Consider the following 24,982-nt stretch of genomic DNA (forward strand, 5'->3'; position numbering starts at 1 on the left):
GATCGCTGGCAAGGTGGCGGCACCCCTCGCCCAGACCAATGAGATTGTTATCCTGAGCGGGGACGGTAGTCGTGTGACCGGCGAGGTTAACCGCCTATTGGCTGAGCTCCCCGTGTCCGTCAACGCCCTCACAGGGGTGGACCTGATGAAGGTGAGGGGGAGGGGAGGAGGGAGGGGGTCATTCACATTCCAGGGGGGTCAGTAGAATGTAGAGCGATACCACACCCACACTCATAATCACTGCAGGTGTAAACACATTCTATCTATCCAGCCTCAGCTAGCTAGGTTTATAAGACTGAATCTACAGTAGGCCTATACATAAACATTTGCACTTTTGTACACAATAGAAATACAATTTTGCTGTGAAGTCCATGTCGAATTGCAGTCATTCCAGAGCACACTCCCTACAGATCCTACCATGTTTCATCCCTAACTACACTCAGTTTCCTCACTCTGTGTGTCCCAAATAGCATCCGATTCCCTATGTAAATATTTGGGACAAAGCCTGAGTAATGTGCAAATAGCCAGTCGATGGCAATGGGCCAACTTGTTGATTCTCACTAAGTCACAGGGCGCTCCTCCATTGTTCCACTGAAGGCTGCAGCTAACCCAATCTCTCTCTTATCATCCCACAGATCCCTTTTCTTCAGAAGATGACCAACCCTCAAGCATGAAAACAATCCAATGCACCCTGACTCCAATACATCTCTCTTATGCACTCTTTAAATCAACAAGAAACACTTCAATACAAGAGTTGTTTTTTTGCTACGAAAGAGTAGAGTCGTTTTCATTTCCTAGACCCCTGGTGCCGTAGCTCTATAGGACCAGATCATCTGCATGGACCACTGAATGTTTTTCTTTTAAAGAACAAAAAAAAGCAACCGTTCATTTTATATTTTGTTTTTAAGAAGTTACCCCCATTGTGTTGTACTTACACTCGTCTACATTATAGAAAAGGGGCATTCATCCTGATTTTTCTGTGCAGGCCTTATTCTGGTCTGAAAGGTCTCGCCAGGTCTTTGTAGTTTTTTTCATTGTTACACAGTACCTTGGATATGCCCATGGTTTTTTACAGTTACTTGTGCAAGTGTTTTTAAGAATTTCGTCACCCATTTTTATTGTTTCATTCTTATGTGCACTCAGTGCCTGTTTACCAACCAAGTGGCCAAACCTCAGGAAAAGTAATGGTTTGGCAATTCAACAAGTTTAGTGATACTACAGTGAAATTCAATGAGAGATGTAGAAATGTCCTCCCCCATCTTCATATCATTTGCCTTTTTCTTTACTAGAATCTTCACTTCATTCTTCATCTTGGGTATGGGAGAGGTGTGCCTTCTTAGGACAAGACATGCAAGATGCAGAAAGCATACACATGAACACGTGTGCATCGATCTTCATGTCTGTATGAAGCCATATACTTTCAAGATTAGCCTTAATATAGAGACCCAGGAGTCCTGCTAGCTTTCCTGATCATCTGGATTACCTCAATCAATCTAAGATTTAATACTTGTTCTACTTTCCAATTATTGAGATGTCATATGACATAATATGCATTTCAGTCCCTTAGGGTAGCCAATGTTGTGTTATGTCACCTTGTGGTTCCATTCTTAAATTACATATACATTTTTATAAAGGATTTATCTCTACAGTTTACTAGACTCCTTAATTTCAGGATTTTACAAGGTGCTGCTTGATATCTTTGACTAGGAATGCAATGCTGCCAAGACCTGTTGACCATCCAATCATTTATCAGCTATCTCCACATGCCTTACCCAATGTGCTTTAAACACAAGAAGACATTTCAGTTTGTTTAGACGTTTGAGTTCATTTTAAGTCGTTTTTATTTTATGAAAATATATTTTAGCGTTTAGGGGATTTCTAGACACTTGCTGAACCAATGTTGCTCCGGCCAAACGCTACGCCACGTCCATGGACATTCTCCGCAATGAGTCTAGATGAGTCATAATACCCTTTAAAACCTGGCGGTCAAACAAGGAAATGGTTCCAATTGTTTTTCCTGTAGGGGATTTTAGAAACACTTAAAATTTGGGCAGTGTTTCATGTAGGCTTACCTTGGCGTGAAGTTGTGATAACCGTGTAAATCTCTCTAGGACAAAAACAAAGTAGATTTTGTCCCCTGAAAAAGAAAAAATAAATAATAATAAAATAAATAATTATCTCTAGGAAAAGGTGATTTTTATCAATATAGTAGCCTGTATTTACCCCAGAAAATGAAATGCTAATTATCTGCTAATGTGGCTATCATAAAGAACTACAAATGTCATGATGATCTGGATGAGACTGCCGAATCGAGGCAAAGGTAAGAATCTCTGGATAAACTATCTAATGTTAGCTAAATTTAGTAATTAATAAATTGGTTACATTTCTTTAAATTGACAATTCTGTGAGTCGTCTTGTGCACGTTTTAAATTGACACAATACCAGTAAGCAAAGGTGTCAGCTAGAGATGACGTGCAGGAGCTTGCAGGGATGTGTAGTCTTGCATTGTCTACTTTGATGCTAATTAGCATTTTAAAATCTGAGCGTAAATATATTGATAAAAGTCACCTTGTCCAAGAGAGATGTACATGGTTATCAAAACGTCATGCCAAGGTAAGCCTACATGAAACACAGCCCTTATTTCAAGTGTTTCTAAAATTCCCTATGGGAAAAATGAATGTTGGAAAAAAACGATTGGAATCATTTCCCTGTTTGACCACTGTTTTATGACACCACCACTGTGGGGCTCTATTAGAGAAAGTAAATCCCCAATGATTTCTAGAATGCAAACTCATTCAAATCTGATTGGTCCCAGAAACTGAAGGGTTGGGCCAGAGCCAGAACAAATTGTAAAGTGGCGTTTTTAAAATGTGTCATTGGCTTTGATACTCTGATTGGTTAGAGATGATCCAATCACTGATGACTTTGTACAACCATATAAATAAGAATGAATTCCACCCTTCATTTTGACGTCACCACAATTGACTTCACAAATGCAGATATGTATTCACCAAAGTATGTAGCGAACATAGCGCAATGGAATAATTCAGTTTGTGTAGTCAGGCAAATGCATTTTATTTTACAGTAATGTTAACCTGCTGCCAGTGCCAACGGCGGTATATCACTGGTCTGGGGGAGAATCTAATCCCTACTGATCACCAAAAGTGTTTCTTTGGAAATACTGTATTTATTTTATTGTGCTTTTATCATAATCTCTGTAAGATTTACATCTTAGACCAGACCGTAACATTTTTAAGTGATAAATTGTGTGATACAGTACTGGAAACCAGAATGCAACTTGTATTCTGTTTGATGAAATGGCTGGTTTGAATTGTATAAAGTTGGAAATGTTGAACAGGGCCGTAGGCATGGGTGGACACAGGCCCACCCACTGGAGAGCCAGGCCCAAAAACAAAACAGAAATGATACAATATGCCCCATCCATATTTCTGCAGGCCCATCCACCAACTAATTTCTTTCTACGCCCCTAATGTTGTGGGGTAATGTTCTATCTAAACATACTGAAGTCTTTCCCTGGTCAAAATGTGTTTTTGTTCAGCTGAAAAACACCCATTGGATTTTAAACTTATTTTTTTGGCCCCTCTTTTTTTGTGCCAATGTTATTTAAAGAAATGTCATGTATTATGGATAGTGTAATTTGATTTCAGAGGAGTAGAAGCAGCTTTCAGTTCAGGTAAAACTACCTTTCGAATCTAGAATGTAGTTGAAGACCAAACATTGTATGCCTTTAACTGTTATCTTTATCTATAGAGTGTATATACAGTGCATTCGGAAAGTATTCAAACTCCTTGACTTTTTCCACATTTGACTTTTCCTTCCAGAAGGATAAACCATCTCTGCAGCGCTCCACCAATCAGGCCTTTATGGTAGTGTCCAGACGGAAGCCACTCCTCAGTAAAAGGCACATGACATCCCGCTTGGAGTTTGCCAAAAGGCAGCTAAAGGACTCTCAGACCATGAGAAACAAGATTCTCTGGTCTGATGAAACCAAGATTGAACTCTTTGTTCTGAATGACAAGCATCAAGTCTGGAGGAAACCTGGCACCATCCCTACGGTGAAGCATGGTGGTGGCAGCATCATGCTGTGGGGATGCTTTTCAGCGGCAGAAACTGGGAGACTAGTTAGGGTCGAGGGGGAAAGAACAGAGCAAAGTACAAAGAGATCCTTGATGAAAACCTGCTCCAGAGTGCTCAGGACCTCAGACCTCAGGTTCACCTTCCAACAGGACAATGACCCTAAGCCCACAGCCAAGACAACGCAGGAGTGGCTTCGGGACTAGTCTCTGAATGTCCTTGAGTGGCCCAGCCAGAGCTCGGACTTGAACGCGATCGAAAATCTCTGGAGAAACCTGAAAATAGATGTGCAGCGACGCTCCCCATTCAACCTGACAGCTTGAGAGGATCTGCAGAGAAGAATGGTGTGCAGGTGTGCCAAGTTTGTAGCGTCCTACCCAAGAAGACTCGAGGCTGTAATTGCTGCCAAAGGTGCTTCAACAAAGTACTGAGTAAAGGGTCTGAATGCTTAAGTAAATGTGATATTTCAGTTTTTTTATTGTTATAAATTTGCACAAATGTATAACCGGGTCTGAATACTTTCCGAATGCAGTGTATATATATAAAAAAAGATTGCACATTATTGAAATATACAATATCTATTCAGACTTAAGTGTTTATGTGAATTTGTCTATTTTGGATTTATATAGATTGTTACATTACATAATACTGGAAAACTGGTCCCAAATGGATATTTCAGCATGTGACCCTCATATCCTCCAATCTTGCTGTTGCAAAATATTATTCACTTCCCTGTAATAAATGTTCTGCCACCTCATACAGTTTCCTCAGTATTCTTTCAGAGAATCAGTTACCAGTGGCCTGTTACATTATCCTCGTCCCATAACTCATATGCTGTATGTGCTGTAGCCAACTTTTCTAGCATGACAACGATACATACAGTATGGATATGGCTAATGTTATCAGCCTTAACATCAAAACAAAAAAAACATAATTTTGTATGTTTGATAAACCACTGCTCTTCTGCATACACATCTCTCATATAATCTCACTCATTATTTACTGTTAATTACAATGTCCCAAGAAAGTGGGGAAACATGTTGACGGTTAAGACATGATGCAAATCTATTGCATAGTTGTTAGCTCCCCTTACAAATGATAAAAATCTAATGTCAGGGCAAAAGAGTCCCCAGTTCCTTATTCTAGCAAACCACTTCCCTATTCTACAACTGAAAAATATGGATTTGTTTTGCAACGTCTAACATAGCAAAGAGAAATGAACTATACATGACTCAATATTGCATATTCATTTGCCTCAAGTCTACCCAGAGATGGTGCTCGATGTCCACAAGTGGTGGGGAAAAATGTTCATGTCGACCTGGCCTGTTGTGTTTACTGAACAAGAGATCACTTATAAGTCGAGCATAGGTGCCTTACAGGAGGGCACTCTAGGGTCCACATGGCTGTCTCTTAGCAGCCCAGCAGAGCCAATCAAGCTGTTCTGGTGGTAGCGCATCATGTTGTGGAGAGGCAGGTACTCAGGCTCATGATCAGGTAGTGGTGGATTGGGCTGTGGTGGCCAGAGCTCCCTGTTCACCCCCAGCTCGAGGCCTGGCCTCTCATACTGGGCCTGGGCCTGGAGCAGCTTCCCCTGGGGGCTTACTGAGTTGATCCCAGACCCTTCACTGCTGTGGATCCTGTTGAGCATGTCGGTGAGGGACCAAGGGCTGCCGGACACCGAGGGGGAGGAGCTCATCTCCAGGCTACGCAGGGCACTCTCAGGTAGGTGCATCCTGCTGACCTTTGGGGGCAGGGGGAGAGGGTAGTCAAACTCAGCCTGATGGGGCTCTGGCTGCTGCTGCTGGGGCTGGTGGTCTGATGTGTGGCTGTGGGAGAGTTCTGGTGCTGGACCACTTGGACCTCTTTGGTGGTGAGGTGGGTGAGGCCCCACTGGTTTCCTGCTCTGCGCCTGGGGCCTCCTGAAGCCAACAGACCCTAGGTGGTGAGTCTGGCCCAGTGGAGGGTATGGTAGGAAGAGAGGAGAAGCAACGTTTGATAAACCAGTATGCCTGGCTTCGTTATGCTGCCCAGGGCTGAAATGGAACAATAGAGTACAGTTTCAGAATATTAGCCTAGTTTTTATTTTTGTATTTATCCAATCATCATACTATAGAAATACTGGACTGGTAAAAAGAAGCATTATGATTCTCGTTCACAATTCATTGCTGATGATTTGATTTAATACACTTTTAAGATTGAAAATGGCCTTGATCATCCGACCTGCCATAGTCCCTGGTAGTAAGTGTGTTGTATGTGTGGGTGTTGTGGGTCATTGGGTCCAGGACCCCCCATCCCTCCTGGCCACAGGGCAGGGCTGCAGCCGCAGCCCCCCAGTTCATGAAGGCAGAGATTAAGGGGTTAGGTGCAGCAGGGAGAGACGTGATGTCATCAGTCCTGGATCCTGCTGCACCATAGGAATTCCCTGAGCTACAGCTTGAGACGATGACATCAGCCTCATCATCTGACTCCACTGGTCTGGATCCTACTGAAACAATGAGGACAGGACAGAAAAGAACAGGGTCCGTACTCATAAAGTGTCTCAGAAAAGGAGTGCTGATCTAGGATCCATGTAATCGTATTCATCATTATTAAATGGCAAATTGATCCTAGATCAGCACTTCAACTCTGAGACACTATGAATACAGGCTCAGATGCTAGAACAGTAAGGAGTGACGATGCATGGAGATGCCTTCACCTTCTACTTTGACGAACTCTTTAAAATGTCCTAAAATAAACATTAGAGGACGGGTATAGAATGACTAGTAGATAGCCTACTACAGTCTTTGGATTGTCTGAAAATGAAATAATGACACCTGCTGGCTATTTTCTTGAGCAGTTTCCTTTTCCCATGTTAGGAAAGATCAATAGACAGCTGGCTTGACTGTCATAGCTCGATTTTTTATATTTTTAAATTAGGTGTAATGTTTACAATTTCCTTTACGGATGTTTGAATAAACTCTGTTATTACCTCTGTATGTGACTATACCATTTGAAGATTTCAATTCCATCTGGAGTTGTCTTTCATTTAGTTTTTTGGAGCTCTGACCTTCCTTTTCTCTGAACCTACAGAGAGAAACTATTGTCATTATTCACAATTTCTTATTAACATGATAGTGATGTGTACCAGTTAAGTGGTAAAGAACATGTCACTTAATTGATCAGTGAGTCGACTAAGTACCATTCTGCACAATCATCATATCTCCCACAGAGCAAACAATTCAAAGGTTTACCAAGAGGAACATATTGGGGACTAAAACAAATTTGATAGTTATTCTGAGTCATACTGGGAGGAGTATTGTATCACTTTCAAGTGAGTTGCTGTTCATGTTTCAAGCTACTAGAAGGTTGTCTCACCTTTTTCTGTTCAGCCCATTGTCACGAAATCCTTTTGCAAAGGGGTTGTTGTCTATCTTGAGCTTTGTTATCTGTTGGGTAAATTAGCAAGTCTCATTTATAATAAACTCAGCAAAAAAATAGACGTCCTCTCACTGTCAACTGCGTTTATTTACAGCAAACTTAACATGTGTAAATATTTGTATGAACATAACAAGATTCAACAACTGAGACATAAACTGAACAAGTTCCACAGACATGTGACTAACAGAAATTGAATTATGTGTCTCTGAAAGAAGGGGGGGTCAAAATCAAAAGTAACAGTCAGTATCTGGTGTGGCCACCAGCTGCATTAAGTACTGCAGTGCATCTCCTCCTCATGGACTGCACCAGATTTGCCAGTTCTTGCTGTAAGATGTTACCCCGCTCTTCCACCAAGGCACCTGCAAGTTCCCGGACATTTCTGGGGGGAATGGCCCTAGCCCTCACCCTCCGATCCAACAGGTCCCAGACGTGCTCAATGGGATTGAGATCCGGGCTCTTCGCTGGCCATGGCAGAACACTGACATTCCTGTCTTGCAGGAAATCACGCACAGAACAAGCAGTATGGCTGGTGGCATTGTCATGCTGGAAGGTCATGTCAGGATGAGCCTGCAGGAAGGGTACCACATGAGGGAGGAGGATGTCTTCCCTGTAACGCTCAGCATTGAGATTGCCTGCAATGACAACAAGCTCAGTCCGATGTTGCTGTGACACACCGCCCCAGACCATGACGGACCCTCCACCTCCAAATCGATCCCGCTCCAGAGTACAGGCCTCGGTGTAACGCTCATTCCTTCGACGATAAACGCAAATCCGACTATCACCCCTGGTGAGACAAAACCGCGACTGGTCAGATAAGAGCATTTTTTGCCAGTCCTGTCTGGTCCAGCGACGGTGGGTTTGTGCCCATAGGCGACGTTGTTGCCGGTGATGTCTGGTGAGGACCTGCCTTACAACAGGCCTACAAGCCCTCAGTCCAGCCTCTCTCAGCCTATTGCAGACAGACTGAGCACTGATGGAGGGATTGTGCGTTCCAGGTGTAACTCTGGCAGTTGTTGTTGCCATCCTGGACCTGTCCCGCAGGTGTGATGTTCGGATGTACCGATCATGTGCAGGTGTCGTTACAAGTGGTCTGCCACTGCGAGGACAATCAGCTGTCCGCCCTGTCTCCCTGTAGCACTGTCTTAGGCATCTCACAGTACGGACATTGCAATTTATTGCCCTGGCCACATCTGCAGTCCTCATGCCTCCTTGCAGCATGCCTAAGGCACGTTCACACAGATGAGCAGGGACCCTGGGCATCTTTCTTTTGGTGTTTCTCAGAGTCAGTAGAAAGGCCTCTTTAGTGTCCTAAGTTTTCATAACTGTGACTTTAATTGCCTACCATCTGTAAGCTGTTAGTGTCTTAACAACCGTTCCACAGGTGCATGTTCATTAATTGTTTATGGTTCTTTGAACAAGCATAGGAAACAGTGTTTAAACCCTTTACACAGGAAGTGGCGCAGGTCCTAGTCCAGGCACTTGTCATCTCCCGTCTGGATTACTGCAACTCGCTGTTGGCTGGGCTCCCTGCCTGTGCCATTAAACCCCTACAACTCATCCAGAACGCCGCAGCCCGTCTGGTGTTCAACCTTCCCAAGTTCTCTCAGTCACCCTGCTCCTCCGCTCTCTCCACTGGCTTCCAGTTGAAGCTCGCATCCGCTACAAGTCCATGGTGCTTGCCTACGGAGCTGTGAGGGGAACGGCACCTCCGTACCTTCAGGCTCTGATCAGGCCCTACACCCAAACAAGGGCACTGCGTTCATCCACCTCTGGCCTGCTCGCCTCCCTACCTCTGAGGAAGCGCAGTTCCCGCTCAGCCCAGTCAAAACTGTTCGCTGCTCTGGCACCCCAATGGTGGAACAAGCTCCCTCACGACGCCAGGACAGCGGAGTCAATCACCACCTTCCGGAGACACCTGAAACCCCACCTCTTTAAGGAATACCTGGGATAGGATAAAGTAATCCTTCTAACCCCCCCCCCTTTAAAAGATTTAGATGCACTATTGTAAAGTGGTTGTTCCACTGGATATCATAAGGTGAATGCACCAATTTGTAAGTCGCTCTGGATAAGAGCGTCTGCTAAATGACTTAAATGTAAATGTAAGATCTGTGAAGTTATTTGGATTTTTACGAATGATCTTTGAAAGACAGGATCCTGAAAAAGGGACATTTATTTTTTTGCTGAGTTTAGTACTGTACACCACAGGAGGTTGGTAGCACCTTATTTGGAGAAAATGGGCTTGTTCTAATGCCTGGAGCCCGATCAGTGTAATGATATGAAATTCAGCAAACAAATAAAATAGCACATGTACCGAATACAACCTTACCGTGAAATGCTTACTTACAAGCCCTTAACCAACAATGCAGCTCAAGAAATAGAGTTAAGAAAATATTTACAAATGACAACGATACATTTTTTACGTTACAACATTACATTTTGACAACGTTACATTTTTAAATAAAGTAATTTTTTTTATAAAAAGTAACACAATAAAATAACAATAACGAGGCTATATACAGGGGGTACCATAACCAAGTCAATGTGTGGAGGTGCAGGTTAGTCGAGGTAATTTGTACATGTAGGTAGGGGTAAAGTGACTATGCATAGATAATAAACAGCGAGTAGGGGGAGGGGGTGTCAATGTAAATAGTCCGGGTGGCCATTTGATTAATTGTTCAGCAGTCTTATGTTTTATGGGTAGAAGCTGTTAAGGAGCCTTTTGGACCTAGACTTGGCTCTCCAGTACCGCTTGCCGTGCGATAGCAGTGACTGGAGTCTTTGAAAATGTTTTTGTCTTTCCAGTTTTTTTATGCCATTCCATGTGCTCCATTCCGGCCATTATTATTAGCCGTTCTCCCCTCAGCAGCCTCCTGTGCTGTACACGTCTCTTATTATGCTCTCTTGAAGCGGCATTTGACATTCCAGACTTTACATGCATTGTCCATATTCAACCTCCAGAGAGCACTCTAATCAACACAATTGGATTAGAGCTGTTCCAATATCTCCTTCTGGGAGAATCCCAAGGGTGTCCTGGCTTTACCTCTGAGTTCTGGTAGGCAGTGACAGCTATGAATGCTGCCTCGGGGAAGGTGAAGCGCAGGTAGCCCCCTGACAGAGGGTTGTAGGGGTCTGGAGACTGGACGATGTGCAGACGGGGCTGGTACTTATGCATGGAGTGAAGAACCACCTGCAGAACATATGATGATACCTGTTACTACTATGCCTGTCAACACATACTCTCCATCTCATCTTACATCAGGGTTCTCCAACTGGCGGCACCATTTGGCCCCCAAAATTTCTGCGAAAAAATAAATATACAATACCAGTCAAAGGTTTGGACACACCTACTAATTCAAGGGTTTTTCTTTATTTTTACTATTTTCTACATTGTAGAATAATAGTGAAAACATCAAAACTATGAAATAACACATATGGAATCATGTTGTAACCAAAAAGGTCTTAAACATATCAAAATATATTTTATATCTGAGATATTTCAAAGTAGCCACCCTTTGCCTCGATGACAGCTTTGCACAGACAGCTTTTTGTATACAAATGTAAGCAAGGTTTGAAATGATTATGTTTTAGTCAAACATTATATCTGTTTGGGCTTCTTGCAGTCAATTTGCAGTCTACAAATTATTTGTAATTATGTTTACATTTTAGTAATTTAGTAGATGCTCTTATCCAGAGCGACTTACATTAGCAATTAGGGTTAAGTGCCTTGCTTAAGGGCACATCTACAGATTGCTAAAATTCGAATAGTTCGCCTAATTTCAGTTTATGTGACAAAACAAGCAAGTATAGTGTAGAGAATCATTGTACCATCTAAACTGCTGTGAAATATATTGTACATAACCAAAAATATTGTACTTTCAGTTGTTTGAAGCTGGTGTACAAAACTGAAGTAAAAGACACAAAAACGTTACTTAACCACAGGAAGCATAGAAACACAGCACATAGAACAGATCTAATGCTTCTTAGACTTGTTTTTAACAAGAATGACAGATCTATAACTCACATTTCTATGAGAATTTGGTTGGGTTGCCCAAAAAGTTGCATATTCACACATAGGTTTAAGTAACATTCAGTGACTATCAGCTCTTTTGCAACAGTGTCATGGTGACATGCCACTTTTAATGTCATAAAATGTGCCATGGTCCTTCCATGCCAAGCCTTACCAGGCCATTGGAGTTGAGGGTGTTGTTGGTGAGTTTGAGCTTGTGGAAGGAGACGGGGTATTGCATCCACCTCTCCCCCAGGGAGGGAGAGTCTGGGTGGATGAAGAAGCGGTTGGGAAGATGGGGCTCGGTCATACCACTCACTTCCCAGCGATCCCTGCTCCACTGCACAGGACAGAGGTACAGTTTAGTGTCTAAACACATTGATAACCAGCATCTTCTGCAGTTTTGAATCTAACATATTTTTCTAAAGCTTATCAATCTAAATACAAACACTAATCTACAACTTTAGTGTGTGTGTGTGTGTGTGTGTTGTGGTAGCAATAGATAACACAAAATTTAAATAAACAGTAGCCTAATGCTGGGAGGGGTAGGGTGAGGTACCTTGTATTTGTCGTCATCAAACGAGACCATGTCCATCATCAACACATACTTTGCCTGAGGATTCAACCCTGTCACAGTGACTCTGCAGCTCGGAAACATACGCCTATAAAATACAATCAGGTGGGAAGTTTGAACAATATTGAACCAACCGGTTAGGAGAGACCAGGGCACAAAGTAACACAGGGCACAAAGTAACAACGAAACTCAAACTAGAAACCACGTAGAAATCTGAATGATGTTATTCAATCTGCTAATGCTTGGTTAGTGTATCTACATGCCTTGTAACTTTTGCTAGAATCCATACATTTTTCAAGCAGAATTGTCAATTTTCTTGCCGCCTCTCTTTTTTTAATATATAATTTTTATCAGTAAGAAGAGTTCTTTAGATTGGTATAGCTGATGACAATAATTACTGTTGTATTTTCTCACAAAACTTAGATTAAACTCAGATTTGTAGTGGGGGCAAATTTTTACATTTATCACAATTAACCCCTTATCTAAAATTCTATGGTATTTTATATGCTATTTAGAAATATAAACAAAATGAAGAAGAAAAAAAAAGAAGGCAGTTCTTTATATCAAGTTTGCAATTACAACTAAGATAATACCTTAGAAAAATTTAAGGGAAAAAATCATACTTTTGAATGTGAAAAGTATCCTATCTATAATATATACATTTTGGTTACTCGGTTTTTGGTCAATATGACATGCCTAAAAGATCAAATATACATATATTTGAGTCAATGTAGTGAATTTTCATCCAAATATCAGCTTCAAGTCAGAAAATGTCTCAATTGCCCCTCATTTTTATAATTGAAGACATTTAACCCTGCTGCCTGTTACAATGAACCCCGCCAAAGGGTGTCATGCACCCCAAAAATCTGAGGGCGCACAAGGTACGTGAGGATGCCTGGGGGTGTTCCGTAGTGGGGCTATGCCCCCCGTCTGTAAATTGGAGAATTTAGCATTATTCAAACACCTAAAACAGATTTTTCCTGCAATCTAGAGACACAATTATGCTTAATTCTGTGTCAAAGAAATCTGTATATTTTTTTGCATATGTAAGCATACCTCTTGAGCTGTCTGTATCCTCCTGACTGGTGTTTTTTTTTAAGAAACTAAATATGCTTCTCTGCATCTCTGCTCAAATCTGGGTAAAAGATTGAAAGGAACGTCTTATTCAGTATATTTAGTTATTGCTTGCTTTTCTAAAGTCTACCAACCTTGCCATCAGGTATGCCAGCTAAGATAGTTAGACAAGCTAGCTACTCTAACTTGATTGATAGCCTGTCAATTTCTCACATGGAATAGCCTTAATTTCTCAGAACAAGAATAGACTGATGAGTTTCACAAAGAAAGTATTTGTTTCTGGCCATTTTGAGCCTGTAATCAAACCCACAAATGCTGATGCTCCAGATACTCAACTAGTCTAAAGAAGGACAGTTTTATTGCTTCTTTAATCAACACAAGTTTTCAGCTGTGCTAACATATTTGCAAAATGGTTTTCTAATGATCAATTAGCCTTTTAAAATTTTAAACTTGGATTAGTTTACACAATGTACCATTGGAACACACAAGAGTGATGGTTGCTGATAATGGGCCTCTGTATGCATATGTAGATATTCCATTAAAAATCAGCCGTTTCCCGGTACAATATTCATTTATAACATTAACATTGGGGACAAAAAATGTGCTTTGATTTCAAAAACAAGGACATTTCTATGTGACCCCAAACTTTTGAACGGTAATGTATATACACTGCTCAAAAAAATAAAGGGAACACTTAAACAACACATCCTAGATCTGAATGAAAGAAATAATCTTATTAAATACTTTTTTCTTTACATAGTTGAATGTGCTGACAACAAAATTACACAAAAATAATCAATGGAAATCCAATTTATCAACCCATGGAGGTCTGGATTTGGAGTCACACTCAAAATTAAAGTGGAAAACCACACTACAGGCTCATCCAACTTTGATATAATGTCCTTAAAACAAGTCAAAATGAGGCTCAGTAGTGTGTGTGGCCTCCACGTGCCTGTATGACCTCCCTACAACACCTGGGCATGCTCCTGATGAGGTGGCGGATGGTCTCCTGAGGGATCTCCTCCCAGACCTGGACTAAAGCATTCGCCAACTCCTGGACAGTCTGTGGTGCAACGTGGCGTTGGTGGATGGAGCGAGACATGATGTCCCAGATGTGCTCAATTGGATTCAGGTCTGGGGAACGGGCGGGCCAGTCCATAGCATCAATGCCTTCCTCTTGCAGGAACTGCTGACACACTCCAGCCACATGAGGTCTAGCATTGTCTTGCATTAGGAGGAACCCAGGGCCAACCGCACCAGCATATGGTCTCACAAGGGGTCTGAGGATCTCATCTCGGTACCTAATGGCAGTCAGGCTACCTCTGGCGAGCACATGGAGGGCTGTGCAGCCCCCCAAAGAAATGCCACCCCACACCATGACTGACCCACCGCCAAACCGGTCATGCTGGAGGATGTTGCAGGTAGCAGAACGTTCTCCACGGCATCTCCAGACTCTGTCACGTCTGTCACATGTGCTCAGTGTGAACCTGCTTTCATCTGTGAAGAGCACAGGGCGCCAGTGGCGAATTTGCCAATCTTGGTGTTCTCTGGCAAATGCCAAACGTCCTGCACGGTGTTGGGCTGTAAGCACAACCCCCATCTGTGGACGTCGGGCCCTCATAGCACCCTCATGGAGTCTGTTTCTGACTGTTTGAGCAGACACATGCACATTTGTGGCCTGCTGGATGTCATTTTGCAGGGCTCTGGCAGTGCTTTTCCTGCTCCTCCTTGCACAAAGGCAGAGGTAGCGGTCCTGCTGCTGGGTTGTTGCCCTCCTACGGCCTCCTCCACGTCTCCTGATGTACTGGCCTGTCTCCTGGTAGCGCCTCCATGCTCTGGACACTACGCTGACAGACACAGCAAACCTTCTTGCCACAGCTCGCATTGATGTGCCATCCTGGATGAGCTGCACTACCTGAGCCACTTGTGTGGGTTGTAGACTCCGTCTCATGCTACCACTAGAGTGAAAGCACCGCCGGCATTCAAAAGTGACCAAAACATCAGCCAGGAAGCATAGGAACTGAGAAGTGGTCTGTGGTCTCCACCTGCAGAACCACTCCTTTATTGGGGGTGTCTTGCTTATTGCCTATAATTTCCACCTGTTGTCTATTCCATTTGCACAACAGCATGTGACATTTATTGTCAATCAGTGTCGCTTCCTAAGTGGACAGTTTGATTTCACAGAAGTGTGATTGACTTGGAGTTACATTGTGTTGTTTAAGTGTTCCCTTAATTTTTTTGAGCAGTATATATATATATATATATATATATATATATATATATGTGTGTGTGCGCATCTTTTTTTTTTTACAGGACAAATCTGAGGGCACATGCTCCTGTGCCCCCTATGGGCATGACGCCTCTGACCCTAGCCTGGGTACCACGTCTTTAGCTAATCCACTCCCTGCTCTCCATGTCGTGCCAAAAAGACTGGCCTTTCTGCCATCTTTAAATATGAACATTTTATAATTAATGAACTGGAGGAGAACAGAGGATTTGTTCCTGACTCGATCACCGCTATCCTCCAATCACAACTATTATGCATAACTTTTATATCCACAGAACATGTTGGCATTAGCAACCGTTTTTTGTTTGTCCAAATAAAAAAACAGTCTAACAAAAGCATTGAGGTACTAACGGTCAAAAAGTTGCTAGCTCACCTCTAAATTCACAAAGTATATTCCAACCACAAAACGTCTGTGTTTTAATCCTCAAAATACAACACCTTGCCTAGCTAACAGCTAAATGTAGTTTTATAAAAAAATGTTGTCATGGGAAATATTGTTATTTCCAAAAACCAATAGTAACTCCGCCATAAATTAGTAGGGTATATTGTCGTGTTCAGGTGCTGTTTGGACATACGACACTCGGGCATTTCCGACTTGCAAACTGGTTGAACGTGGCCAGTGTATAACTACAACCAATTAGCAAGTTGGAAATTTCCGAGTTTGCTAGTTCAGACAAGCACTGCTGCATATGTTGGTCACAGATACCTTAAAAAATGGTGGGGGAGTGGATCAGAAAACCAGTTAGTATCTGTTGTGACCACCATTTACCTCATGCAGCGCAACACATCTCCTTCGCATAGAGTTGATCAGGCTGTTGATTGTGGCCTGTGAAACGTTATCCAACTCCTCTTCAATGGCTTTGTCAAGTTGCTGCATATTGGCGGGAACTGGAACACCCTGTCTGTTGAGTAGGCAAGCCATGGAAGAACTGGGACATTTCCATCTTCCAGGACTTGTGTACAGATCCTTGCGACATGGGGCTGAGCATTTTCATGCTGAAACATTAGGTGATGGCGGAGGATGAATGGAACGACAATGGGACTAAGGATCTTATCGCGGTATCTCTGTGCATTCAAATTGCCATCGATAAAATGTAATTGCGTTCATTGGCTGTAGCCTATGCCTGCCCATAGCATAATCCCACCGTCACCATGGGCACTGTTCACAACGTTGACATCAGCAAACTGCTCACCCACACATCGCCATACACGCTGTCTGCCATCTGCCCAGGACAGTTGAAAACGGTATTCATCTGTGAAGAGCACACTTCTCCATCATGCCAGTGGCCATCAAAGGTGAGCATTTGCCCACTGAACTTGGTTACGACGCCGAACTGCAGTCAGGTCAAGACTCTGGTGAGGACGACGAGCACGCAGATGAGCTGTCGTGAGATAGTTTCTGACAGTTTGTGTAGAAATTCTTCTGTTGTGCAAACTCGGTTTCATCAGCTGTCCGGGTGGCTGGGCTCAAACGATTCTGCCGGTGAAGAAGCCAGATGTGGACATCCTGGGCTGGTGTGGTTACACGTGGTCTGCGGTTGTGAGGCTGGTTGGTCATACTGCCAAATTCTGGAAGCAGCTTATGGTAGAAAAATTAACATTCAGTTCTCTGGCAACAGCTCTGGTGGACATTCCTGCAGTCAGCATGCCAATTGCACACTCCCTCAAAACTTGAGACATCTGTGGCATCGTGTTGTGTCCCATAGTTAACAACTCTTCGATTAATACCTATTGTAGGTTAGTCGAACAAGAAGCTATGTCAGTGTATACGAGACAAAAAAAACACATTCAGAAAAATCTCACTAGAACAGAAGAAAAGGCACTTAATGAATTAATGAAGGATTCATCGTTGGTTATTAAACCTGCAGACAAGGGGAGTGCTGTGGTTGTTTTAGACTATGAAAAATATAAAGAAGAAATTCAGTACAACTCAGTAATGAACGTTTCTATAGAAAACTGAGTGTTGATCCCACACAGGTGTTCCAAAGGGATATCTGCTCTAATCTGGAGCCCTAATAAACCACCTTATCTCAAAACCTGAATATGATTATCTTTGCTGTAAATGTGCCATACGTCCATGCCTGTACATTTTACCGAAATGACACCAACTTAAAACACAAGGCAATTATCCAGGCAGACCAGTGGTTGCAGGAATAGGCTCAATGCTAGAGCCATTGTCGAACTTTGTAGACGCTTTTATTAAAACTCATGTGCAAGCATTGCCATCATATGTAAAAGACTCTATAGACTTCATAAACAAGATCTCACCAATAACGGGTTTGAAAGAAGACTGTATTTTGGTCACGTTAGATGTCGAGAGTCTATATACCAGCATTCCCCATGTGGGGGGGCTGGCAGCACTAGCACACTATTTGGGAGACAGAGATACTAATGAATATCCACCAACAAACTTTATTCTAGAGCTGGCAGAATATGTTTTGAAGTATAACTATTTTAGGTTTGATGATGAATACTACCTCCAAACGAATGGAACATCGATGGGCTCCACATTCGCTCCGAGCTATGCTAACCTTTATGTGGGTCTATTTGAAGAACGTTTTGTCAATAACAAAACCCCATTTTTGAATAAAATCCTGAAGTGGTATCGATATATTGACGACATTTTTTTGCATATGGGAAGGAATTGAACAACAGCTGTCAGATTTTATGGCACTACTCAATGACATTGATCCCAATCTCAAATTTACTATTGAAAGGGACACTCAACGCGTTCATTACCTCGATATGTGGATTGAGAAATCACATGGAACCCTGTTTACAACTCTGTATAGAAAAGAAACAGACAGAAATACTCTATTACAGGGGGACAGCTTCCATCCTGAGCCATTAAAAAGAGTATTTCCTAGAAGCCAGTTTTTCGGACTGCGCGGTATATGCCACTCCAATGATGATTATCTAGAAAAGGCAGCGGAGATGCGCATTAGGTTTCTAAGAAGAGGCTATTCGCCACAATGTGTGGATGAAGCTCTTCATTTGGCATTGGGAAAAACACGAGATGAATTGTTACAAAAAAGACCCGCTAAAGCAAAAGAACACTCCGTAATGTTCTCAACCACATATACTTTGAATTCGCGAAAAGTGGGAGGTGTGGTCAAGAAACACTGGCATATTTTATCATCGGACCCAGCTTTGCCGGCTGAATTTAAAACTCCACCACTCATTGTGTATAGGAGAGGTCGCAATTTACGCAATAAATTGGTTAATGCCAACTGCCAGCCACGAAAGAAAATCAGCCAGGCTCTTTTACGCCCTCTACCAAATGGTAGCTATAAATGCAGAGGATGCGCACAGTGCAACAATATGATGAAGTGTGAATATTTCTGCCACCCACACACAGGAAAACGGTTTCAAATAAACGATATCATTACGTGTACCACCACCCATGTTATTTATATTATTAAATGTCCATGTGGGCTCTGCTATGTCGGTAAGACCTCCCGCTCTCTCAAACAGAGAATTAGTGAACATAAAAATTCAATCAGGAGAAACGACAGGGATTATCCAGTCGCAGTACACTTTAATGACCTAAAACATGACATTTCTACCGTTAGATTGTGTGGCATAGAGAAAGTTAAGATATCAGACAGGGGAGGGAATATTAATAATACTGTGAATAAAAGAGAATGTTTTTGGATTTTCACCCTCCAGACATTATTTCCTAAAGGACTTAATGATGAAATGCCTATGTATGTTATGTTATGAATTTGAAATATGTCCCTATTTAAGATTACTCTGATGTTTTTCGTATGATGTACCCAATGATTAATGAAAACGTGCTATGTCCTCATTGTGATTTTATGGACGTATTCAATGCGTCTTATCTATACACTTTTGTAATATTTGTGAAATGCATATTGTTATTTTTGGTAGCACTTATTTATTTTTCCTTAGCCTCCAACCCCTTTCCATGCGTGGAACGGATGTGGGTGGGGCTAGGTCTACATAGAGGTGCTGTTTTCAGAAAATTCACAAAAGCTCTGACGAAGGCCGTTAGGCCGATACGTAAGCTTATTAAATATCAGTGATACTATCAAGAGCAGTGTGCGGTTTCCTTTTTTCCTTCATCGTGTTGTGTGACAAAACTGCATATTTTAGAGTGGCCGTTTATTGTGCCCAGCACAAGGTGTACCTGTGTAATAATCATGCTGTTTAATCAGCTTCTTGATATGCCACACCTGTCAGGTGGATGGATTATCTTGGCAAAGGAGAAATGTTCACTAAACAAATTTGTGCAAAACATTTCAGAGACATAATGTTACGGCTGTCGTAGAGAGGGGACCAAAGCGCAGCGTGGTAAGTGTTCATTATATTTATTAAACAATGAAAACACTAGAACAAAGAAACAAACCGAAAAGCCAAACAGTTGCGTCAGGTAACGAAATACAAAACAGAAAATAACTACCCACAAAACACAGGTGGGAAATGGCTGCCTAAGTACGATTCCTAATCAGAGACAACGATAGACAGCTGCCTCTGATTAGGAACCATACTCGGCCCAACACAAAGAAATACAAAACATAGAATGCCCACCCCACACCCTGACCTAACAAAATAGAGAAATAAACCGTCTCTCTCAGGTCAGGGCGTGACAAATAAGCTTTATGTGTGTATGGAACATTTCTGGGATCTTTTATTTTATTTCAGCTCATGAAACATGAGACCAACACTTTACAAGTTGCGTTTATATTTTTGTTAAGTGTAGTAACCGCAGTCTGCAGATAGACATTAGAAAGGTCAGTCTGTAATGGGTCCGCGGTCAAATGACCAATCCTCATCACTGTCAAACGTTCCCTAAAACACTTCAGCGAACAGGCTTTTCTAATCGACCTGGCCCAGGTATCCTGGAAGGATATTGACCTCATTCCATCAGTAGAGGATGCCTGGTTATTCTTTAAAAGCACTTTCCTCACAATCTTAAATAAGCATGCCCCATTCAAAAAATGTAGAACTAAGAACAGATATAGCCCTTGGTTCACTCCAGACTTGACTGCCCTTGACCAGCACAAAAACATCCTGTGGCGTACTGCGTTAGCATCGAATAGCCCCCGCAATATGCAACTTTTCAGGGAAGTTAGGAACCAATATACACAGGCAGTTAGGAAAGCTAAGGGTGTAGCACAAACTTCAAAAAGTTCTGGGACACTGTAAAGTCCATGGAGAATAAGAGCACCTCCTCCCAGCTGCCCACTGCATTGAGGCTAGGAAACACTGTCACCACCGATAAATCTACAATAATCGAGAATTTCAATAAGCATTTTTCTACGGCTGGCCATGCCCCTGGCTAACCCTACCCCGGTCAACAGCTCTGCACCCCCCACAGCAACTTGCCCAAGCCTCCCCCATTTCTCCGTCACCCAAATCCAGATAGCTGATGTTCTGAAAGAGCTGCAAAATCTGTATCCCTACAAATGAACTGGGGTAGACAATCTGGACCCTCTCTTTCTAAAATTATCCGCCACAATTGTTGCAACCCCTATTACTAGCCTGTTCAACCTTTCTTTCGTATCATCTGAGATCCCTAAAGATTGGAAAACTGCCACGGTCATCACCCTCTTCAAAGGGGGAGACACTCTAGACCCAAACTGTTACAGACCTGAGCCAAGTTAACAAACAGATCACCGACCATTTCGAATCCCACCGTACCTTCGCCGCTATGCCATCTGGTTCCTGAGCGGGTCATGGGTGCACCTCAGCCGCGCTCAAGGTCCTAAACGATATCATAACCGCCATCGATAAAAGACAATACTGTGCAGCCGTCTTCATCGACCTGGCCAAGGCTTTCGACTCTGTCAATCACCGCATTCTTATCGGCAGACTCAACAGCTTTGGTTTCTCAAATGACTGCCTCGCCTGGTTCACCAATTACTTCTCAGATAGAGTTCAGTGTGTCAAATCGGAGGGCCTGTTGTCCAGACCTCTGGCAGTCTCTAAGGGTGAGCCACAGGGTTCAATTCTCGGGCCGACTCTTTTCTCTGTGTACATCAATGATGTCGCTCTTGCTGCTGGTGATTCTCTGATCCACCTCTACGCAGACGACACCATTCTGTATACTTCTGGCCCTTCTTTGGACACTGTGTTAACAAACCTCCAGACGAGAATCAATGCCATACAACACTCCTTCCATGGCCTCCATCTCTTCATCCGATCGCTGAATATATATATTATATATGTATATTGTATCTTAATATATGTATCTTATATCTCCCTCACTAACTTTAAGTATCAGCTGTCACAGCAACTTACCAATCATTGCACCTGTACACAGCACATCTGTAAATAGCCCATCCAACTACCTCATCCCCATATTGTTATTTTTTGTTGTTGCTCCTTTGCACCCCAGTATCTCTATTTGCACATTCATCTTCTGCACATCTATCACTCCAGTATTTAATTGCTAAATTGTAGTTATTTCGCCTCTATGGCCTATTTATTGCCTTATACCTCCCTAATCTTACTACATTTGCACACACTGTATTGATTTTTATATTGTGTTATTGACTGTACGTTTGTTTATCCCATGTGTAACTCTGTTGTTTGTGTCGCACTGCTTTGTTTTATCTTGGCCAGGTCGCAGTTGTAAATGAGAACTTGTTCTCAACTTGCCTACCTGATTAAATAAAGGTGAAATAAAATTAATAAAAAAATAAAAGTATCTTTGGCAGTGACAAGGAGGTGAACTTCAGCTGAAGAAACTTGTACTCAGACTACTCTTACGCCACCTACAGGGTTAAGTGTACATTTTGACTTCTGACACTTTCTGTTGACTTGTAAAGGACTGAAAGGTAGTTACAGTGGGTAATGGTAGCTGAGATATGTATGTTTGTATAAAATATTATTAATAGCTCAAATAATCTTTTCATAAATAAGCAAAAGACTGAAAGTGTTACTTTGTGCTCCATACCACTATCGGTTATTCAATTTCATAAAAAATAGTGGTTCTTCGCATTGTCAACCTTGAAAAAAGAATTCTACTTTCTCAACATAATGACTCTGAGACTAGGCCTATGTCCCAAAACATTCACCAAATGGAAATTACATTATTTTAGGCTATCATATTTCATTAATTTCTAATGTTTCTATCAGTCATGTTTCATATTCTTGACAAGCTGTTATAATGAAGGCCTATGGCTACCGCTATTTATCATCCACACATCCTACCTTCCTGTTTTGGTGATGAGCATCTCAGTTCCAATATCGCCAAATTGTTCCCATAGCTCGCGACCCTGGAGCGACACCCGGACTTGAAGAGCTGAAAGCTCGGGTTCACACCCGACTTTAACGCCGCTGTTCCAAGACTGGCCCCGCAGAACCGCATCTTTCCAATCTAGTAGAAGGTATTTATTTGCGTCATTCATAGCCTATATTAGAGTTATGTTTTTTATTCCACAAACCTATGACAATAGACTACATAAATAGCTAACCACAGGGCACACACTGGTTGAATGAATCAACGTTGTTTCCACATCATTTCAATGAAATTATGTTAATGTTGAACTGACGTCTGTGCCCAGTGGGATAGGCTACCCCTCTCAATAGGAAATAGCAAAAACTGTATTGTTAGGCTCAGTTAGGACTTTTAAACATTGTAATGCAACGTTTCCAATAACATTTGGTCATGTTGTCTATCCATTAAACACAAACCTACCTGGTGGACAATTGCCATAGTTCCTGGGCTGAGAGTTGAGTGGGTAGTCACCACACAGCAGCCTCTCCTCATGCAGATACATGGCCTTGGAGCTCCAGTTAGTGCTCTTGTTGTTAATTCCTCTCTGGTTTACTCCAAACTCGAACTCAGTGATATGCACTTGAGATGTGATTAGGGCAGCTATCCCCTATACCTTTCCCTCCCATATGGAAGACAGAGGTGTGTGTGTGTTAAGTGTTGGAACATCAATCAGAACCCCACTTTGATCTTTACACAGTTTAGAGTAGCCTACATGTTGTGTGAAAAGAGAGGAGCAGGGAGGGGGAGGTTGGTGTTCAGTATAGGCAGTGAAGCATTGGGGTTCCCCAACTTCAAAACCCCCAACTCCCAGGCCAGGTGCTAATCACCTGGGCAGTTTGGCCTGCCATTACTACAGGAAGCTGGTCCCAGCTCCTTTATTATACTGGCTGACCAGACAGACAGACACAGGACAGAAGGCAGGGGAGTGTCAATGCAGAGGTGTGTGTTGAGTGACACCTTGCTCCCTAAGTAACGACCTCCAGTCCACTGGACTTGGGCTCTATAGGGATGGCCTGGCTCTTTGAGATGTGGCTTGGTTATGATAAATATCGTCATGATACCAAAAATATCTGAACACTTCTGAGCTTCTCTAATGTAGTAAATGCTGTCACAAAAATATATATTTGTCTTTGGTCTTCAAGGCAAGAGGGTGGAATTATTAATGTGGTTGTATGATTAAACTATATTTTATTATCATTAGGAATGGATAACTCATTCTACATATGAAATACATATTTGAGAGAACTTACAAATCTCTTATCCCAGCATATGAAGAGGGCCTACACAGAACTTGTATGGACTGGAGACTCATGTTCTGCTCTTATGCTCATATGTTATGTAGAGGTAAATCAGAACATTTATATGAATGTCTATAAATAGTCATTTACTTTCATACAACATACTACATTACAAAATGAACTGCATCAGATTCATTACCCAAGATGATCCGTTTTTAGGGATATTTATTGTCAATATCGGGTGTATGAGAGGCGAAGTCAGGTGCAGGAGAGAAGCGAAATGTAACCAGGCGCACTTTATTATAGTTCCAAAATAGGAGAGCACTACATAAATAAAAATGCGCTCAAAACCACGGAACATAACCAAAGTAAAGCGCGTAAATCAAACACCACGAAAAACATGAAACAATTACATACAAAACATGATGGGAAACAGAGGGTTAAATACAAGTAGATTGATTGGGGAAATGATAACCAGGTGTGTATGGAAACAAGACAAGACAAATGGATAATAGAAAAATGGAGCGGCGATGGCTAGAAAGCCGGTGACGTCGATCGCCGAACGCCGCCCGAACAAGGAGAGGAGCCGACTTCGGCGGAAGTCGTGACATTTATTTATTTTCCCCCAATACTTCCATCTGATACATACTTAGTAATATTAAGAAGAACATTTAGTCTGATTAAGATGTGAAATGTGAAACTGCATTCTTACAAAGTAAAGCAAATGTGTATTATTATTTTTCATTCCGTACTTAAATAAATTACATTTTTGTCCTCCTGCTCTTAAATGTCTGGCTGGCCTCAGAAATACATTTTTATTTGAATGCGCTGTAAAATTCACAGAAATCTCAATTTATTTCCCTGGTGCCTGGTGCCAGTGGTGGTTCTAGACCATTTCAACTGGGGGGGCCAAGCTGGGGCCAGTTGTACTGTTAGAGGGGCCAGTTACATTAGACGTTATTGTTGTCATATCGTTTTCTTCACTGCATTGCAGGCATTAGCAGGCAAATGACCATGTTCCCCGTTGCCACCTGTCTAATAACGG

General features: G+C 42.2%; 2 protein-coding genes across 7 annotated transcripts in view; one reads left to right on the forward strand and one right to left on the reverse strand.

Annotated features, from left to right (window-relative positions):
• The window catches only part of LOC115154305 (flotillin-2a), a 51,286-nt gene extending 49,141 nt beyond the window's left edge, over positions 1-2,145 (forward strand). For all 4 annotated transcript variants that reach the window (XM_029700387.1, XM_029700386.1, XM_029700388.1 and 1 more), the window contains 2 exons: positions 2-151; positions 636-2,145. In XM_029700387.1, coding sequence (XP_029556247.1) covers positions 2-151; positions 636-674 — 189 coding nt within the window. In that variant the 3' untranslated portion in view covers positions 675-2,145. The remainder of the gene's footprint in view (position 1; positions 152-635) is intronic.
• Positions 2,146-4,548: 2,403 nt separating this feature from the next.
• Positions 4,549-23,314, reverse strand: LOC115154306 (T-box transcription factor TBX6L). Of its 3 annotated transcripts, none has more exons than XM_029700390.1 (9): positions 23,120-23,314; positions 22,633-22,798; positions 12,078-12,180; positions 11,694-11,858; positions 10,553-10,699; positions 7,450-7,520; positions 7,064-7,158; positions 6,316-6,580; positions 4,549-6,128 (listed from the first exon to the last, which is right to left on the reverse strand). In XM_029700390.1, the coding sequence occupies exons 1-9, from the start codon at positions 23,199-23,201 to the stop codon at positions 5,447-5,449; spliced, it is 1,776 nt and encodes a 591-aa protein (XP_029556250.1). In that variant the 5' UTR covers positions 23,202-23,314; the 3' UTR covers positions 4,549-5,446. The 3 variants fall into 3 exon arrangements, with proteins under 3 accessions (XP_029556250.1, XP_029556251.1, XP_029556252.1); XM_029700391.1 differs by having other exon boundaries at positions 6,316-6,577; positions 23,120-23,313; XM_029700392.1 differs by lacking the exons at positions 22,633-22,798; positions 23,120-23,314 and adding an exon at positions 16,223-16,259.
• Between the last annotated feature and the right edge of the window lie 1,668 nt (positions 23,315-24,982).

Source organism: Salmo trutta, chromosome 19, assembly GCF_901001165.1.
Source record: "Salmo trutta chromosome 19, fSalTru1.1, whole genome shotgun sequence".
NCBI lineage: Eukaryota > Metazoa > Chordata > Actinopteri > Salmoniformes > Salmonidae > Salmo > Salmo trutta.

Bases quoted from the DNA above. Each gene is read 5' to 3' on its own strand.
- LOC115154306 (XM_029700390.1), bottom strand. From the start codon at position 23,201: ATGTATCTGCATGAGGAGAGGCTGCTGTGTGGTGACTACCCACTCAAC. The intron at 22,799-23,119 runs GTAGGTTTGTGT...ACCTTCTACTAG, and splicing joins CTATGGCAATTGTCCACCAG to ATTGGAAAGATGCGGTTCTG. The intron at 6,581-7,063 runs GTAATAACAGAG...TCATTGTTTCAG, and splicing joins TGGTATAGTCACATACAGAG to TAGGATCCAGACCAGTGGAG.